Source organism: Brugia malayi (genome assembly GCF_000002995.4).
Source record: "Brugia malayi strain FR3 genome assembly, contig: Bm_v4_Chr2_contig_001, whole genome shotgun sequence".
Lineage (NCBI taxonomy): Eukaryota > Metazoa > Nematoda > Chromadorea > Rhabditida > Onchocercidae > Brugia > Brugia malayi.
Genome location: NW_025062476.1, coordinates 10455805 through 10476568, shown reverse-complemented (window position 1 = coordinate 10476568; position 20764 = coordinate 10455805). Strand labels below are relative to the sequence as shown.

The following is a 20764-nucleotide window of genomic DNA, read 5'->3' as shown; positions in this document are numbered from 1 at the left end:
TCTTTCAACAAGATAATCAAATTTCTTTTCAATTTTTCGCTTCTCTTTGTCACTAATTTCGCAATTCATGATCTGTTTTAGCTTTTTTGCGTCATTCTACCATCATACCTGCCCAATACAGTTCACCTATACTACACACATGTGTTATCATTCCACAACGAAATCCTACTACTATTGTATCTTGTAAAACTCAGAGGCACAAAAAACTGCTCCAATCTTCTGTGGCATCTTCTGTCAGGGAATACCGTCCACTGTCCACATAAAATTAGTACTTTATTTCAAATTGCAACTTTCAGAGAATCATGATTACTGTTTTCCCAACTTTTTTCACGTGATTTCTGCCTTACGACTTTGCATTAGGAATCATAACTTTTGATCGTAATTTATTGAGAAGTACAACAATGAGATTTGTCGCTATAATTCTTTAAAATTTGCTAATATATGTCGAAAGCGAGTAACAAAATAAAATGTAACAACATAAAAACATGGAAAAGACGATAAATAAAATACTGTAAAAGTTCTTTTTTCACAAAGCTGACACTTTGTGCTCACTCTTCCTGTTCAATGTATTCCGATTCACCTTCCTGAAGATCACCTTCTTCATCAGCCGTCGCATCTTGATATTGTTGATATTCGGACACCAAGTCATTCATATTACTCTCCGCTTCCGTGAATTCCATTTCATCCATACCTTCGCCAGTATACCAATGCAAGAATGCTTTACGTCGGAACATGGCTGAAATCATTAAAAAATCGGATCGACTTAAGTATAACCTCCATAGAACGTAAGTTCCGAGCGATTCGGAACTAACATATTAAAAATGTTCACCTTTTGCATAAAACTCATAATATGGCAAAAAAAATCATGTAACCTACACATACCCAATTGTATCTCTTTTCAATCTTGCCAGAAATTTAGTTTTTAGCTATCAAACTAAGCTCAAATGAGATGGGATTAATAAGTTCACCAGTAAATTGTTCGGAAATTCGCTTGAAAAGTTCTTGTATAGCTGTTGTATTTCCAATAAATGTTGCGCTCATCTTTAATCCACGTGGTGGAATGTCGCAAACAGCTGTCTTCACGTTATTTGGAATCCATTCAACGAAATACGATGAATTCTTATTCTGTACTTGCATCATTTGCTCGTCTACTTCCTAAGGCCTACTTATTAAAAACTTTGAAACAGCGATGAAGAAAAAAACCCTACATCAAAAACAAGCTTTCACAAAAGAATTGCAGTTAAGCAAGCATTCTGGAAATAGGAAGAACATAACTAAGACCAAGTGATACACCACTAAGTTCAGGTCAAGAAAAACCGACATCACATGGATTAAAATCTTCATGCTTCAGCGGCTCAGTTTAACATGGAGATTATCAAAATTCACTTACCCGCATCGACATTCTACCTCGGAACATGGCAGCTACGGTTAGGTAACGACCATGACGCGGATCACATGCTGCCATCATATTTTTGGCATCAAACATCTGAAGAAATAAGATATTAAAAAACATAAAACAGCAGACATTTAAAGCGATTATAAATGGATTACTTTCAACAAAAGAGACCCTGATCATAAAAATAAACAGAGACCTGTTGAGTAAGTTCAGCAACATTGAGGGCTCGATAAGCAGCAGCATCACGAGCAGAGAGAGGAGCAAATCCTGGCATAAAGAAATGCAACCGTGGAAATGGTACCATATTGACGGCAAGTTTACGGAGATCGGCGTTCAACTGTCCAGGGAAACGTAAGCAAGTTGTTACTCCCGACATTGTCACAGACACTAAATAGAAATTTTAACCTCTAGAAGAGTTGAAAAAATTGCAATTAAATCCGAATTTTATAATAGTTAAATAGAATGCATTTAAACCGGACAGCTTGAAGAATAAATTAAAGGACGAACCCAAATGGTTGAGGTCACCGTAAGTTGGATTTGCCAACTTCAACGTTCGGAAGCAGATGTCATACAAAGCCTCGTTATCAATGCAGAAAGTTTCGTCAGTGTTTTCAACTAGTTGGTGGACTGATAATGTTGCATTGTAGGGTTCCAACACAACATCTGATACCTGGAAATCATTAATACGTCTAGCATACTTTTTCTTCAACTATGAAAATGATATGATAGCCGAAAAACCACTTTGTGAGACAATCGCCACTTAAAAGTTATGGAGCTATGTTTAAAATAGATATAACAGATGTTAAAAATAAGAATCAGAAATTCAAATATATACTTTGGGCGATGGCACAACCGAAAAAGAGCTCATAATTCGATCTGGATACTCCTCACGAATTTTCGAGATCAGCAATGTTCCCATGCCGGAACCGGTACCACCACCAAGTGAATGCGTTAGTTGAAATCCCTGAAAATATTTTTTAATTTTTTCTTTAAAATAAAAACACATCCACAATTAAAATGTCTTATAAAACTATAGCAATCCGTACCTGAAGACAATCGCATCCTTCAGCTTCTTTTCGTATCACGTCCAACACATTATCAACTAGTTCCGCACCTTCCGTATAATGTCCCTTAGCCCAGTTGTTGCCAGCTCCACTTTGTCCAAAAACAAAATTGTCAGGTCGGAATAGTTGCCCGAACTCACCTCCTCGAATAGAATCCATGGTACCTGGTTCCAGATCAACAAGGACTGCTCGTGGCACATATTTGCCCCCTGAACACAAAAAATTAATATCGCTTAAGACGAAGTGAAGATTTACAACGATGCTTGATTCATTATTGCAATCTATTATCAAGTATATCTTTACAGAAAACCTAAAGAAAAATACTTTTCATTGCATAATGAAGAGAGGAAAAACAAAAAGACGAGAATAAAGATGTATTACAAACATTACTGACAAGCTAACATATGACGAATGTCTTGTTTGGTTTAATTTCATTACGAAGAGATAAGAAAAAAAGAAGACTGTTGCACTGAAAGTTTTTTATCTTGGAATAAATTGACGACGAAGTCATCATAGTGTAGACTGAGAAAGACGAATAACTCGTGAAAAGTTTGAATTGAAGGAATTCTTATTCTTTGTAGGTGTTATAGAATAACAATCAAGACAATCAAGAAACACTGAGGTTAGAAGTTAGAATAGGTCAAAAACACAGTTTGATAAGGTTTTGGTTGAAGTGACGACAATTTGAGATTTGTTTGGTTAAAGTGACAATGTTATTCTTTCCTTATATAGTGCGGTTATTTACTGAGTTTCACAACCGCCAAATAAATTTCACTACCAGGCTTCGAACAAATCACAAGTTAGGTCAAAAAGTGTTTACGATATTCTAAAAATAAGTGTCATTACATTGCAAAAATCCCAAAAATATCATAAACAAAAGTTGTGATCAAAGATAGGTAGATGTCAAAATATCTGTTTTACAATCTTGCTATAATCATTCCCAAATATTTCTGTAACAAAAACATCTTTGATTATGTCGGTTATTCTGAAACTTGTATTTAAATTTATCTAATTTAAACAGTCCATCCATCTCCTTATGTCTCAAATGATTTCACCACGATGGACCTTGAAAAGAGACGCAGACATTCATTTAATTCTCGAACACATTATTTTGAGGACGCCCTGATGAACCTCATCCGCCGAACTAATGTTCGATGGCAGACAACAACTGTTTATATATGGGACTATGTGTGGTATGCATGTGTATGTAGAACTATGTATAATGTGTGTGAAAACGAGTGGCAACAACTAGTAGAGAAAACAAAAAAGAACATTCCAAAGCAAAGAAGAAAAAAAAACTCCAATAATGGACCAACCATTCGCTTCATTATAGTAGACGTTGATTCGTTCAATTTGCAAGTCTGAATCACCTTTGTATGTACCATCAGGTTGAACACCATGTTCATCCGATATTACTTCCCAGAACTGAAAAAAAAAACTCAAGTTATGTTTAAAATTTTCAATTTTTAACTTCAGTAATCCCCTACATCCACATCTTGCTTGCTCCTCAGACATCTTACCTGACTGCAGATTGTTGAAAACAACAACTTATTATACGAAAGATTATCACAACTTGATCTTTGTGATCTAACATCGAATTTTATTAACCGTTCTAGATGGTAGCTATTATGTATTGCATTAGGAATCAACGGAAGCAAAGAAGGGAGAAGATACAATCGAAGAGCAGATGATAAACGATAGCACATTAAGAAATGAAATGGAATATTTTGACGATGATACCTAAATACCAAAACAATTTCAATGAGGGGAAGTGGGAATTATATCTCGGGAAAATTTCTGCGGATAGATACCCTCTGATGAGTCATCTTCCTAAAGGATAAAGAGAAAGAGCAGAAAATCAATACCTTGGCACCAATCTGGTTGCCACACTGACCAGCTTGAACGTGAACAATTTCTCTCATAGCTTAAACACTTAATGAAATCTTGTCGACCGAAATGAGACCTGCAATCAATCCGGTAATTACTGATCAAGTCATCCGGCAACTACAATCAGTCACAGAACTGTTTGGCCAACCCATCCGCGCGCCAACCATCCTATCCACCACACAAGCACTCACTAAACTGTGGAGAAAGTCGACGGGCTTCCTAGCAACCCAGGGCAGACAGGCAGACGGACAGACAGACAGACAGACATGTGAGTGTACAGGGAGACGCGTCGAGAAATAACCTCGAACTTTGTCATGTCCTCCTTGCAAAGGTATAGGGAAGTGACACGGGAGGCGCAATCATCCAACTATCTGACTGCGCCCTACTTCTCTGCTCCTCCCATTTCCTCGTGCTATCTGCACACCACACAACATAGCGCAAATGGAAGGATTAGCAAATGACCGATGTGATAGGGGAATATACCGTACGACATATGCACCTCAGGCGCTCTTGTTTAGAATTTAGGATAACAAGTCTAATGCTACCCTCACCCCAAGACCTTCTTGGGGGTAACACTTAACCTACCTAAGGCTGTGTTAATTTGAATTGTGTGGTCGGATATTGGTGTCATATGACCCGATGCATTGAGCATATGACATTTCTAGTCAAGCTGAAATGCCTTTTAATGAATACTTTCATTGCCATACATATTCAAGATAATTACATCTTTCCGGAACTACAGAAAGAAATACATAGAAGAGTGAGTGAATCGGATTACTGGTAATTCTGGTCATGCAAGGGGAAAAAGAAATGGAATATTTTGATTGATTATATTTAAGTGCATGAAGGAATAAAGTAAAATGAAAATCAGAAATGAAATCCGCAAATTATTTCCTAATTCCCTACTTATTGTTGCTATAGCGCTGCAATAGTGCTGGAAGCGCCAAGCGGTACTTTGAAATTTCAAGTTTCACCGCAACATTTGCTGTATGTTTAATTATCATTATCATTCTTCAGTTATTGCAAAAATTTTTTTATCATAATCCCATATTTATAATTGAAATGATTCTAGTCGTATACATAGTTCTGTAATCATAACTGTGATCAATAAGGTAAAATTATCAATCTATGAAGTGAATTTACAACGTTTCTGATTTAAATTAAATTTCTTGATACTGTCATAAGTTTCATTTGAAGTGATTTCTTTTTCTTGAAACTATATTTTACGTAAACTGCCATCTATTTTTGCTATTCCGAAAACATATTAGACAATCACAATGCTCAATATGTGAAGTACGCTTTCTACATTTTTTCACTTGTTTTTTGCACTGTAAATATTTCTAGACTTTTGTTACTTATTGGTCTTCTTGTCATTATTTTCGGTAAAACGGACTTTCCATTATTTAGATAAATTAAATTGGGATTTGGTTATACATTTAGCGTCATTGCCTATTAATATACCTAAAGCCTTGTCATAACCAATAAAATTCCTAAAAATGACATTCTTCTACGAATCTTTATCTTTCATATAAAGACTTCATATCTTTTTCTAAAATATATCCCACTGTACTTCAAATTTAAAATTAAATTAAAATGTACTGAGAATATATTGGACCCGGATATGCATTGTAAAACAACGAAAAGTTGATATTCCAAGTTACAAATTACAAATGGGGACATATTCCTCATTCACATCAACATCAATGTGCTTGAGTATTGTCTTTCTTCCGTCTTTTTTTGAAAATACAAAAAACAATCGATATAAAAGCAAACATAATGCGTTCATCACTTCTTGCCTTTTTCGCATTTGTTATCTGTTCTGCTATTATTAATAAATTCGTTTCAGGCATTTTATGACCTGCCACGTACAGCTCCGAGGGTTTCGCGTATCAGCTGACCATACTGCTGTTCCAGATACAACGATGAAAAACTCCAATGAAGGCGATTCTTTATTTGAAGGACGTTTCAGAGCAACACGTGTGGTCAGTTAATTTTGTCATCTAATCATCTTCAGAACAAATAAAAGGCTCAAAGTAAATGGAACCAATGAACTTACGCTTAGCAATAGTTTTTCATCCTCCATTTCTTTTTTTCATTTACTTATGACTGTTCTTAGACCCTTAATAAGTCTATAGTAAGATTGGAATTTTAAGGATTTTCCTAATCACTTTTCCGATTTCTTAATCGATTTCCTAAGGACTTAATCTGGCAATAGATTGAAACAAGCATGAGCTTTTTTTATCTGTGTACTCTAACAATCACTTTATGCCATACTATTTCTATTTGTATCTTGGCAGTTGGCATTCCACGCTATTTTATGTTTTTAGATCGAATTTCAAATTGTAAAAATTTCAAGATAAATAGTTGCTCTATACTTTGGAAGCTGTCATATAATAAAGCTTCGCTTCTTGTTCTCAGTGGAATGGTATGATAAAGCGCTTTCGAAGTGGAATGCCTGTAAAACGACATCGACGTCAACTGCGCATCTACGACGATTGTTTCACAGGTCGCGAGGCTGTAGACTTTATGATGAACGAGCTACCAAAATTTATTCATGACGGTCGAGAAATAACCAGGTGAGCTACTATTATCACCTTTTAACTGAGATCCGATGTTCAATCCTGAAGTAATGATCTTGTAAACAGTTGCGTCAACAGTGTCAGTTATGTTTGACAAAGAATGTTTTAATGGATGGACTTTGTTTGACACTCTAAAGTACATGTCCAAGACATGGAAAATTCCACTCATCCACTGAAAAAGGGTTTCATCATATCCACGTTTCAGATCCAATTGTTCAAAACTTTTGGGTATGTACTTAAGTATGGGATTGTTTTGTACTGTGCGTGGGAAATGGGATGATAGCGAAGTATTTAAAGAAAGCGAATTGTACCGGTAACTTTTCCAGTTTGTGTTTATATAAAGTTATTCGCAGGCAGTTTCTTTTTTGGACGAATAACTGAACTTTTTTAAAGATTTTCAAGCGTCTCTCCCGAACTGCTGGCTGCAACACCAATTTTAGTCCGCCGCGCCGCTTCATTCAATGAAAGATGTAGTTTCAAACAAAATCGGCTTAGGGATAGAGATTTTGGATTTACTGCTCTACAAAGGTAAGATGTTTCTTCTGTAAAATAATTAAAAAGTATAAAATTTAAGTTTGTCATAAGTTTTAAAGCAGAAGCCCACTAACTTCTTTGAAAAATGATTAAAATGATATTCAGAGAAGAACTGAATAGCTGATTTAATAATGAGAAAGGTTTCTTTTAGAGCCCATAACATTGGCTGGAAAAATAGAAACAATAATTCGATAGTACCAGCGCGAGTGCCTATCCTTGCAGTGCAGCCGAGTGCTCCTCTTTCCCGTCGTTTATCAGCATCCCACGGGAATCTGCCTTCTATGTTTAGCTCCCGGGCAAGTTTTAATATAAAAATTTTATCTCTATTTAAAAAAGCAGCGATTAAAATATCCGCTTTTTCAACTTGCTGAATTCGGCTCCTTCCTAATCTAAGGTTTTTCTAGAATTTGAACGATGAATTATCCAAAAGGTCAACCAGTAGAGTTATTCTGGAAGGGACCGTTTCGCAAGAGAAAATAAATGAAGTAACGATGGAAAATATTGAAGTTAGAGCAGGGACATCAAATCAGATTAATATACTAGACGAGATGATCGCTAAGTTAACCGAAGTCAACAGTAATTCAGCCGAATCTTCAGGAATGCAAAAGCTTCGAAATTTCGGGAAAATTATTCAGGTACTGTAAAGCTATAAATTTTCAGTAAATTCATTTAATGGTTATTTTTGTTGATTTACTAGTTATATAGTGATCAAAATGGAGTTAACTAAGTAAATTAATAATTAGTTGTTGGAGAGGAAAAAATTTTTATAGGCTCGGACTCCGGAGAGTTGCCCGCCTTCTGGATCTCCAGGAGCGGTTGTTAATGAGGAACATAGTGGTGCCCATCTGTTCCTTGATACCAGCGAAATCTATAAGAATGTTCTACTAAATCGGTAAGTTAATGTGACACATTACTCTTCTCAAAGAGCGATTTGTAAAAGTTCCTGTTGATTTCAGGTTGAGATCACTGCTGCAGGTAGATTCATTAAATGGGATTCTCGATTATGATTTTAACGGTGGAGATATTAGATGGAATTGCGAACGGGTCGGAACGAAAGGAATAGTTCGTGTTCAACCTGAGAATGGTAATGTTATATTTGAAGGACATAAAAGCTTTTTTTTTGAATTATAGCTATTGTAATGAATGCCCTAAGAATCAGTAGTTCTTTCGTTATTTGAAATATAAATAATTTATTGGAAGGGGAACTTATACTACCTTCAAGCAAACACTTCTTTGTATATTATACAAAGATGATGAACCATTTGGAAGTAAATAAATTAGATTAGTAATTTGAAGCTGAAAAAGTACGTGAAGACAATAAAAATGAATGAAAATTATGATTTTTATTGTTTTCCTACAGATTATCTAACAAATTATGTTATTACAATGATGCGTTATCTGTCGCGATGGCCATTCGATACAAAGTTTGCGGAATCTACGCATGTACCATACGAAGGATTCGAATTAAATGTTTTCAAAAGTGTTTGTGAACAGTTTGATAACGATTGTCCAATGCTTCCAAATCTTGTTGCATTGTCGATTCTACATATCATACAATTGTTTCGTCAGAAAAGTTTTCAACAGCGAAACTCAGGTAATTTCTTCAGGATGAAGTTTTGAAACTTCGAAACTAAATGCTCTTATTTTTGCTGCAAATAATTCGGCTTAATGAAGTGGTTTTACTCTTTCAAATCGATTTTTCTTTTCAGCAGAACTGCGTAAGGAAACAGTTTTTTGCGCTGACAGTTCACCATTTACACGTTACGTGCAGAAGACGGTTAATTCTCAGGTACAATATATTTTCTGCATTAGGATATTCAAAACACTGCAATGACCGGCAAAAAGATACAGTGGTTGAAACTATTTTTATAGAATCAAAGTAAACTAGATGGAAAAGATGAAAGTTCTAATTTGCGTACAACAGTATCGCCTAGCAAAGGATTTACTGGTGAAGAACATACTATGTCACCACCAAATACTATGCGCTCTTCCGTATCTACGTTGTCAGCAGACAGTGAAACTTTTTGTAAGTTGTACATTAGTTTTAGTAGATGTGTGAAAAGAACTGAATGTAAGCATAAAAGAATACAGAAGAAAATTTCAGGAGTTTTCTAAGGGGATTATATTCTTAGCGCTCGTGATAGTAGCTTTAATTACATAACGATGCCATATTAATACCAAGAGGATGTGAAAAATCCTTAAATATACCATTTTGTTTCCCGAAAAGACAAAATAATCGTAGGTCTAGATCAGACATTTTGAGATGGATGACATGCATTTAAACTTGATTTAATTATACTTGCAGTTAACATTTCATATCTGTTTGTCAAGATCTCTTTCAGCATATAAAATGGCCTATGAAGCAATTTTAACTCGGCTTCCGGGTCTGCAGCGAAGTCCTGAGCTTATGCAGCGTATTGAAGAACTGGCCAAAACAAACACTTTTGTGCCACGCTCAAGCACTCCTCGTATAGAATTTTGTGTACTGCTCGCTGGTTGGTTTTCTAGTCTTATTTTAATTAACGAATTCAAATGAATTAATATAAATACAAATATCCGAAATCCGATTTTAAAATTATCTAGACTTGAATATATATGTATTTGCTCAAACTATTACTTTATTTTGTATTATACATCCGGTTCGCTGAAAGTGTTCATTTTGCAAATATATTTAGACTTTTTAAAGAAAATTTACCAGGATATCAGAATATTTAGTGAAGGTGATTACATTGTTATAGGGGTCGATAGTGAAAATGAGAGATTGCTGAAAGAAGCGGTATCACTAGTCATGCTAACCTTGGAGCCACGTGTTCGTCGCCGACTACACTACTTGTTGCGCTTTATGCAACGTGTCAGCCGAAATTATTGTTTACGAATGGATAAACGTCGTGATAACCGTTCAATTGTAAGAATTGTAATCTGGAGAATTTTTACGAGTTTCAGGATAATATCGAAAATTTTATTTGTAACACGCAACATGTGCAACATTTCTGTAACGTCTCAGAACAGTTGTGGGAGGAAATGATGCTTTTCCCTTTGGTATTCGTTTTCATGCTAATTAGTATCGGTAGAGCAAAAAGATGGAGTAAAGAAAGTATTCTAGAAATTCATAAATATTTTTGAACTTCTGAATTTTGTTTTTTGTTGCCAGAAATGGTTGGGAAAACTAGAGTGGAATAAATTGTTGTCAAAAATGACTGGGAAATCTAGAAGAGAATTGCTTTCACATATTTTTTGTTATGATTAGCACTTTTTTCAGGTTCTTGAAAGTTTGCCGAACAAGATAGTACGTGCATCTCAAGCTATAAACGCGTCAGAATGCCATCAATTGGTCATATTTTTAATGGATAATGAATGTGATACGTTTTCCATCCCGGAAGCATTTATTTCAGAAGTCAAACATCAGCTGTCGTTACCACATGAGGTGGATTTTAATTCTAAGTTTTCATTAAAATGAAGACAGTCCTCGCTTTGAAGTAATTCTTTACACTCGTTTTGTTATAGCTTTTGCTGGAATCTATTATTTCAAAATCTTACCACAACTTGGAATTAAGACAGAAAAATGTCCACAAAAATATTTTTAGCGAAATTTCAGGTTGTCTTAAAGAAATCGCCAACTGTTCAACAGCCTATCACTGATGAATCATCAGGTACCGAACGTTTGAAGGAACACTTCTGCGAACCAATCAAAATAGAAGAATACGAATCACAAAAGAAGGATGTTGATAGTTATTTACTCTCTCTCTTGGATGGCATATTGAGCGATGAAAATCTTTCAGTTGCAGATCGGAAGCAGCGACTTAAAAAGGTTAATACAGGAACGGCTAAGTTCAAATTGAAAAATTACTTTCCTTCCTTTATTAAACTATTTTTGCAGTTCAAAAAGACTTATCCAGAGATTTACGCACAGAAATACCCGTCTCCTGAATTGCCGAAAACTCGATTCATCGATCGAATTAGAAATTTTCACTTCTAAGTTGAGCTGTTAGCATTTAATTTACGCAACAAGAAATAAGCCGTGAAATCAATCACTAAGAAATAGTAAAGTGGAATATGGATATCTTGCTCACTGGATTGTGATTGGAACATGTTACTTTCTACTGATGAATTAAATATTACTAGCAAAAAGTGTAAGAAGTTTCATTATGAGTGTAGTGATTTCATTTGTAATTTAACGTTCTTCTGGAAATACTTGCATGTGATTTAAGCAAAGCGTTAAAAAAATATGCCAAAATATAAAATATTTGAATAGAAAAAAATATATCAAAATATAAAATATTCTTTTTTTTTTGTTCATTGTGTGAGTAAATATAACTGATGTGTGAATGAATCCCGTTAGTCTGGAGTGATTATTAATTGATATCTTGGGGCAGCATCCACAGAGCGATATTAACCTGCTTTGGAAGTGATTCAGTTTCTAACAACGCCATCCGACGTTAGATCTAGCTTTCAATTAAATAACGAGAACGCGCTTTTTTTCCATTCTTCAACTTCGCATTGGCTTAATACCACAAAAGGATTTTACCAGTAAAATTTATAAAGCTCCAAAACAAAAGATACAAAAAGTTTTCAACTCCAAACAACGGTGGAATTTATGACAGTTTGAAGAAATAGTAACAATAAGAATTAACTTGAAACAGCTGGAATAACTGGCAGCTCCTTTAACTTCCGGTTCACCTGTAATACTAATTTGGTTAAGAATGAGCGAGATTTTGAGAAAGAAGAAAAAGAGGAAAACAATTCATTTTAAGAAATAGAAAACACGTTTACCTCTTGCAACTTCTGTATTTGTTTGATGAAATATTCCCCAATTCGGCGAGCAACTTTTGTGTCCGCAATAATGATCATATCCTGAAGTATGAATGGGCTGAACAAAAAGAACAATTTCGGTGAATAAAATTCACAGCTTAATACGATTAAATAATTCTGCAAACATAAGAAGAAACAAAGCTGGACCTTGTCAACATAGAAGTCAAGATCTGTTGTTGAGTCGTCGATTTCACATCTATCCATACATTCCTTTCCCAGTTCATTGACGATCATTTTGAAACTCAATAATTTGCCAACAAATGAGTCATAATCCGCATCTGCAAATAACTGATAACTTCTGATAATTTCGATTCATTTCAATTCTGGATTGGTCAAGTTCATTTATTTACTTGTAAATATGAATATGAACAATGAAAAAAAAAGTGACAAAAACTTACCGCTAACATCCATGAAGCTTGCAAGCTTTCTTGTTGGCAAAGTTGTATACAATTTTAAATAGCCCCGCAAAATTGGCAACATAATTTGTGATTCAATTTCTTCTAGAAAAGCATTACACTGACGGAGCAGCGGTTCCTAAAAATACAGAAGTCAGAATACCATAAATGCCAACACGCTATAATTTAATATCAAAACTACTAACAAGTTAAACGTTAATTACTGGAAATATTGTAAAGATATCGTGGTTAGTAAGTGAAAGAAACATTGTCGGATTTACAAATCGGTTAGTATGAAAATTACCTTTGCCTGATTTGGACCTTCGTAAACTACTGTGGTAGGAGATAAGAACTTCGGGCATCCTTGCTGGAAAGCAAGGCGGAACTCATCAATGTTACTGAAAAAGAAAATTACTATCCTTTCATGCATTAATAAGTCGTATGGATCATTTGCTGCTATCGTAATGTACAAAAATAATTTTTTTCCTAATGTCAAGATAACATTTGTTTCAAAAGAAAAAAAGAAAAAAACCAATTTAGATTTTTCCGGGTGGTCTACAAAATACTTAAACAAACTGAATTGTTAATTAACTATCGAGCTCGAGTTATAATTACTTTTTATTTAACTGACCCATTACTCATATGGTTCATACGTTCTCCAGTCCTTTCATATAGTTGCGACTGGATGGAATCATCAATCCGTTGAGGTTGTAGAGTCAAACAAATAGCCAACAAATGATATAACTGTTCGTTCGTTTTCCCAATCTATGAGCTCGGAATAATAACGACGTAAACTTATGAACAAAAGAAAGTTTTCGACATAAAAATCTGGAAGTATAGTGCACCATGGCTAACACTAAATACAATGTATGAGTTGATGTCATTTCTACACTTTTTTTGCTTTTTGAAAAAAGTACACGAAGGAAAGTAAATGTAACAGGTAGATGAATCAACCTACCTACAAGATATTTAACGTAGTGAACAGAGGTGATAGTTATTTTAACAAGCACTAGCTACTTACTACGTCATATTGAAAATTCTTCTTCTGCTGTTGATTCTGTTGTTGAACACTTTTTGTTCGTTGTATGTAAAGTAAACAGTTTACGAATATCTTCGTGGCTTCACCATAATTTCGCATCATCATATGAGAGAAGCCAACGAAATAATGAAATGTAACCAAACATGAAGGGACGGTATTGTATAAACCCTACAAAAAAAAATCGGATCAAATATTCTAAATCATCAGGAAAAAATCAACAATTGGAAATGAAAAATATATAGTACAGAAAATCGCACATAAAATTGTAACTCAACCACAAGAGTTCAACTTATTTAAATGCTCTGCTATAAGTACAGCAACTCTATACCGCCCTACGAACCGATATCAGAACATATAGCATATCGAAATTTGAAATGACGTCTGACACTTCAACAGGTTTCTTCATTATCAAATGGTAGAGATAAAATTAATGGGAAGATAGAAGTAGGATAAAAAATAAATAGCTCCCCACCCATATTTAAGAATGTGGTTTCAAAAATTACGTCCAACCTCAATTAAAATGCAATAAAATTGTCACATAAAAAACGAAAATAAATGAAAAATATTTTTCGTGATTAAACCTTAGGATCAAGTTCAAGATTTTCAACAGTCTTCAGCGCTTGATGATAATCCCCAAGCAACACATGTGTACGAAGCAATCCAATTAAGGAGAAATAACCAAGCTTAAAATACAAAGCAGAACGGCCAAAATCATCCGCGACATCGTCTGGGTTTCCTGAATAATTTATAATGACCAATTAAATTTCGACTGGATTTTCCATAATGAATACTCAAATTTCACTGGACTCAGGAATGTGATCTGTTCAGAAACATTTTTAAAAACAAGAAAAAAAAAACTTTCGCAGCTTCTGCAATCTACACCGCACTGTATCACGATTCAAAGTGATGGTCAGTACCTTCAGTTATACCATCCACTACTGTTTGACACCAGTATTAATAACAATAGAAAACTATATATCACAAGTATTGAATTGATTAAAATTACTTACTTCCCTCCCGTATGGCCAGCAATTGCTCGTCGATCTGCGACTTTGCCAACAAAGAGTACAGAATATTCAACACCGGATATATATTCCAGGCCTGCAATGTGATCAGTAGACTAAATAATACAAGCTTTGCTAAGTACCGTATATATATATATATATATATATATATATATATATATATAAAGACATACGCTCTGGTTCTGCTCAATTGAAAGAAGGTCTTCATATTCTTCTGGGCTTCTTTTTCCAGGATTCGCTTTGTATAGACAAAAAGCTTGGAACTGCAAAATTAGAAGTGTAAACAGCGATTTTGACAATTCTAACAATAGCTGTTTCGCCATTATGTTTGTAAGATAACAGGTCTCTAGAAGCAGTCATGACTTTAATTACAATCTTCCACTTTTAACTATTCAAATAATAGTTAAAAGTGCTTATTCAAATAATAAGTATTTCTGTTCAGTAAATGAGGGCCCACGTACTTATTGGTGTTTAAAATAAGCAATTACAAGTAAATAAGTACAAAATAGACAAGCAACTAAGCAGGAAGTAATTATTACCTGGTAAACAAATTCGTCGATAATATCCCAAAGCCAAACATTTGGCAACTGAAGTGATAATGGCTGTTTCTCAGGTGTCAATACCTCACAAAATAATTCCTGCAGTGAAAACTTTGATATCTGATTAAAACTAGAATCTTTGTTTGGATCCTGTGCGCATAAGGCACTTTCCATAACTAACCTGGTAATTTTGATATGAATCGAAACGATGAGCTAAAGACGGACCACGCTGCATCCGAGTGTAAACGTGACGAAAGTACAGCTCCTTGTAAAGAATTATGAAGATTCGACTGTCTGAAAAAGCAACAATTCTGTTTCTGTAATTCGAAAACAGAAAGATTAAGATTTTATCATATAATGACTGAAGACCTCTGTAATATCAAGATTTTTGAGATACCTTGTTTTTAAAAGGACAAAAAGAGAACAATAACGAACCCGACCCAACAATATTTTCCACTGCTTCTTCGTTTGGCCAGAGACGTTGCTGGAAATAACGCTCAGTAAGGTCCGGGAAGCCGTGTTCATAAAGATTATGTATTTCGACAACATTTTCTTCATCAATCATTCGCTTGAAATAAATCAAGTATTGTGCAACATCATCTGGTACCACTTCATCACTCATAGTATCTAAAATCAAATAAAAACTAAATTTAACGCCACATATATTCACAGAAATAAATATAGCATCCGGAATACCCATTTATGTTATGTGGCTTACATATATCCGCCTTCATTGACGGGCTAGCCTTCAAATAATTTTAATATTAGAAACGGTTATCGAAGATTTAACAACTTTTACTGCTTAGAAAAAGTAGATTCCAAATTCCACATATGAACACATCTTATTAATCTAAAAAGCCATTTCAGTTGCAGTACCTGCATTAGGTGTTTCATAACTTTTTTTTTAATGTAAGATGGTGGATTAAATTCTGAAAGTTAGAAAAATCTATCCACCACCTCACTTACAAAAAAACTCTATCTGTTTATTTATTTCCTCATCTTACCATCATTTAGCACAGCTCTGTGAATTCTCTGTAACCAAATTCTATTAGTGTTAAACAAACCTCGTCGCACATGCTCCCTTTCATAAGCAAGGTCACGTTCTGGATCACCTGTATGTCCACCATCAAATGAATCGCGCACCATCTACAATGGCAAATATTTCAACCATCCTCTTTCTTCACAATAATCCGGCTAAGATAAAATGTAACATACGTAAACAACAAAAAGCAAAATCTATATCCAACTTCATACTAGTCAATAAGGTAACCAGAGTGCTCAATTTAAAAAGCAAAAAAAAAAAAAGACTTGTGACACTTTTAAAACCCAATAATTTTTATAAACCATATTAAACAAAATAAATTTCAGAAAAAAGACCAATCAGAAAAATATTTCACGACTTTTTTATAAAAATCCTTTTATTACAGATGATAACTGTTACAACAAAAAGGCAGCTGCATTCTATCGACCGGCAGGGCTTGTTCACGCTTATCATTACGGTAAGTGGAACTATAATGACCCATAGGACTGCTTAGCGACCGAAAATAAATAACTGTATGTCAAAAACTGATATACATTGAACGAATCAGAAAGGAAATATCAGAGACAGTGAATTACATCCACATAAATAAAACAAGAATTTTCATTAAAAAATTGATGACAATAACTTAACCAAAGAAATAGCAAGTGATAGTTTTACTACAATTTGATCCATAAAATGTTTAATTTAAGAACGCAAATAGAACAACCGTTAAATATCATCCTTTGGCCAGTAAAAAAATAGAACTAACTAACTTGCTATATTATTTTCCGATAGGTAATAGCAAATTTCTAGTCCACCATATCCTATTCTCATTTCCGATAGAATACATGTAATCCTACTTCATAATATACATAACATTGAAGTAATATTCAACAATTACGTCTGCAGAATCCGATTTCATTTCTGTAAAAATTGGAATATATTATTCCCCAATAATTTAAAAAATATGTAAATTTTAGCATATCTATAACAGCCATAGGATAAAACAACCGATATATCAACTGCAATTTTTCAGTATCATTTATGAAATCAAATAGATGAAAATTAAACAGAACTAGTTATCAGCTTTGCTACAATACAACAATAAATAACATTAGTCGCTATCGATAACCACATAATGATTGCACTATTATTTATATCGCGCATACTACTTACCATTGCTATTAGGAAATGAGGAATGAATTATAAAACTATGAAATTTTGTGAAATGAAGGCAATTCGGTACATCTGCAGAAGAAATTGTCTGGCGCTAAAAACAAAGAGGAATAGCACATTCTGAGTATGCAACGTTCCTTTCAAATCACAGTAGCTTCAGCTGAAAAGATTTTCAGTTATTTTCAATATTTTTTCAGTTTCAAACAGTTTAATTGTTGGTAACATTTGCAACACCTCGTTGAATACTTGAGCAATCATCTTAAATTATCACTGGAATCATTATGAAAAATGTCGCACAAATGAAAATCACTAGAATTATGCAAGAACTTTTAAAAAAAAATACTAGAACCTTCCCGCGAAAAATTTCAAATCAGTTAAAATTCCGTTTCTAACTGGTGAGTACCAAATCAGCAAATTCACAAATAAATGAATCATGAGAGTGAAGCAATATGCAATATTAAAAAATAAATTAGAATAACGAGGAAGGATGGCTACTGCTTCAAACCAGAACTGAAAGAACTGATAGCCACATACAGACGAAGTAGTATGTAGGCACTAGCCTTGCACAACCACACCGGAATCTTCTTTTCCACGCATTCGCGGTTTTCCCGTAGTGAACGGTATGTAGCGGTATTTTATCATATGCTGAAATTGAACCTAACCACTGAATTTTTCAATTGCGTACAAAAAAGTATCATAAAATAACAAAATAATAACGCGTCACATCACTAGGGATCCGAATAGGTAGTTTGATTCATTTTGCAGATGCAGAAAGTATTCCATTTCAAAACTTTTAACAATATGCAAAATAAGCACTTCATTTACAAAGTAAAACTGTACCATAATTTGTCGTTTCATAGTCAGACAAGTTAAGACGATGAAATACATAACGAGTATAGGCCAAAAAACTGGGACATTGAATATCTCAAAAAATGTGCATATAAACGCAATGGTTGTTGCTTTAATAGCTGAATACCTGAAAGATGATCCTACTTTCCTGGAAGTGGGCAGCTTTTCTTAGGACGAAGCAGTAATGATTTCCTGATAAGTTTGTTGAAACATACATCATTTAACTGCAGAATATTTCTGTACACGATCCTTAAAGCCTAGTCTCGGCAAATATTTTACAATTTCTGTGATATTCTCTCCGCTACAAAGAGTGTGTAAGCAAAAGTTATATGTTAAAAAAGCTTCACACTTACCAAAATTTAAATTCTGGCAAACGTCTCATAAATGGACGGAATTCTTCACTTCCCTTGGACGGCAAAGTTGGTCCATCTTCATCTAGAATAATATATTTAGAATAATTTGAAAAAATGTTCTTACCTACCTTCGCTTCTCCGATGGAAGCTACAATGGATGATTTTAAAGCTACAGATGTTTGGAAAATGATTTGCAAGGACTAGTAAAAAAAGATAGAGGGCATACACAATAGATCAGAAAGAAGGCTCGGAAAAACTTATATTTCACCAAACAGTTACACTGTACTGCTACCCAGTATTTGAACGTCGCTTCTAGAAATGAATAAGAGAAAATTTTATCACCTTCGCTTTCAAAATCAAGTGCTGGATCAATTTTCGGTGTCAGAAACGCAAGGAACAAATTTAAATAATAAATTCCGAGAGCATAAGTAACAATGTAGAAACCCTGAAAGTGGCAAGATGCCAAAAAAGAAATTTTAAGAGTCATAGCACTTCACTAGAATATGAAAACTGATAACCAATAAAGAAAAATGCCGCTGTCAAGCTATCTACTTACAAAACCGTGCATTTCTACTTACATCCTGATGTAGCCACTGTTAGCCGTAATGCAAAAGTTTGATAAAGAATAAAAATGCCATACTTGTAGTTCGATGATTCGCCAAAGAAAAAGGATGACGAAAGCAACAGCGATTCCCCACCGAATCAAACTATATGGTGTTAACTTATCCAAGTAATACTGATATTTCTGCAAAGTACAGATAATCCTACAAATTGTACAGCTTTTCCAAATATTCGAAACTTGACGTAATTCTTCTTTGTTTTTTTGGTCGAGGCATTTTGTCTGATGTAAAAGAAGCAGCAAACAATGAGCGTTAAAGTATGTTTGGGAATGTTTCATTGATTTTAAGTATCAACAGTACAGTTCTTGTAGTGTGGACAACCATCTCGATCATTTCAAGTAATTCTAAGATGGATTATTTTAATCCTCAAAAAACTATCTTCAGTCCAGAAATGGCTACATTCAAAAACACAGTCGAATGAAATAGTATAAACTGAAGGCACTACAATCATGGTGCTAGAGAAATAATTTAAGCAAATTTTAAATTTCATAATAAAAGTATGAGAAAGACAACGAAAAACGAACCACAGACAGACTTGAGAAAAAACGTGACACAATACTTGGCCGATCACGGAGGTCACTAGAATCCTCCATTAAATCAGCGAGTCTGGATGTATTCCCTGAAATATAAATGCACCCTTAACTATACATACTGTAGTCCAACCTTACAATGTTATATTATATGGAATAATGGTAGAATATCGAATATATACTTCCTTAAATGACGATTTCTTTTCTTTATCTCACCTCTATCATTTTAAAAAGATCTAAAAAAAGAAAAGAACTACAAATCAAAATAAGTCAAGTTACATAGAAATACCACAATGCATTGGAATGGTAAGTTTGTCTTCATAGCAAAAGATGTAGGAATATCTCAAATTCAATTTGAAAAAGTACTAATCAGGTCGCTGTTAATGTTCTACTACAGAAGTATTTTTACGATCCACGTATTTGCGATGATGACGTGTCGTGACGAAAACATTAGAATATCAATTAAATACTAAAATACATTACTATTTAAGCCAATTACTAATAATAACGGAATAGAAAAATGGACGATTACTGTTTCCACTGCTAAAGTACGTCACTTCCCAAAGTTTTTAGGCGTAAATTAATTTTCGCATTTCAACTCCTAACCCAAGCTTACATATTTTTCAATTAGCTGGAAATAAATTACCGCTAGTTTGAGTAGCTAACTATTAACCACACCGAACATTGGCACTGCAATTATCATAAATGTTCATTCTATCAAAATAGAAATTTCAAATACTTAAATCCAAATCATTCAACACTTTCTCTTCTTACGAGAGAATGAAATTGACGTGTACTACAATTGTTGTCATTACCGTAAGATAGTTTCCAGTTCAAGTATATTTTTTATTTGTTTGCAAAAAAGTACCACCATTTTACTAGTTATTCGTGAACGACTGGAGTGTTTTTCGGGCAAACCATTAATTGAACTTGTAATTATTTTTTAAA

General features: G+C 34.2%; 4 protein-coding genes across 4 annotated transcripts; 1 reads left to right on the top strand and 3 right to left on the bottom strand.

Moving 5' to 3' along the window:
• Positions 1-548: 548 nt before the first annotated feature.
• Bm4733 (beta-tubulin, identical) lies at positions 549-4382 on the bottom strand (the record flags this gene model as incomplete). The annotated part of the gene is made up of 9 exons (XM_001896580.2): positions 549-736; positions 969-1155; positions 1391-1486; positions 1593-1783; positions 1904-2066; positions 2232-2360; positions 2443-2669; positions 3777-3885; positions 4326-4382. 9 exons carry the CDS (start codon positions 4380-4382, stop codon positions 549-551), a joined length of 1347 nt encoding a protein of 448 aa, XP_001896615.1.
• Positions 4383-6200: 1818 nt separating this feature from the next.
• On the top strand, positions 6201-11436 carry Bm4923 (Uncharacterized protein; the record flags this gene model as incomplete). Its single annotated transcript, XM_043079165.1, has 16 exons — positions 6201-6329; positions 6766-6923; positions 7132-7239; positions 7320-7454; positions 7612-7681; positions 7865-8095; positions 8231-8352; positions 8417-8544; positions 8821-9054; positions 9170-9249; positions 9333-9486; positions 9803-9955; positions 10199-10365; positions 10720-10884; positions 11056-11268; positions 11338-11436. The coding sequence occupies 16 exons, from the start codon at positions 6201-6203 to the stop codon at positions 11434-11436; spliced, it is 2346 nt and encodes a 781-aa protein (XP_042935099.1).
• Positions 11437-12086: 650 nt separating this feature from the next.
• On the bottom strand, positions 12087-16413 carry Bma-eif-3.L (conserved hypothetical protein,hypothetical protein; the record flags this gene model as incomplete). The annotated part of the gene is made up of 14 exons (XM_043079164.1): positions 12087-12137; positions 12231-12311; positions 12417-12547; positions 12668-12803; positions 12969-13062; positions 13296-13429; positions 13686-13871; positions 14285-14439; positions 14714-14804; positions 14902-14991; positions 15268-15366; positions 15449-15561; positions 15703-15894; positions 16332-16413. 14 exons carry the CDS (start codon positions 16411-16413, stop codon positions 12087-12089), a joined length of 1635 nt encoding a protein of 544 aa, XP_042935098.1.
• Positions 16414-18019: 1606 nt separating this feature from the next.
• Bma-rer-1 (putative 22.6 kDa protein F46C5.8 in chromosome II, putative) lies at positions 18020-19879 on the bottom strand (the record flags this gene model as incomplete). Its single annotated transcript, XM_001896577.2, has 6 exons — positions 18020-18109; positions 18305-18440; positions 18667-18748; positions 19009-19111; positions 19307-19411; positions 19811-19879. 6 exons carry the CDS (start codon positions 19877-19879, stop codon positions 18020-18022), a joined length of 585 nt encoding a protein of 194 aa, XP_001896612.1.
• Between the last annotated feature and the right edge of the window lie 885 nt (positions 19880-20764).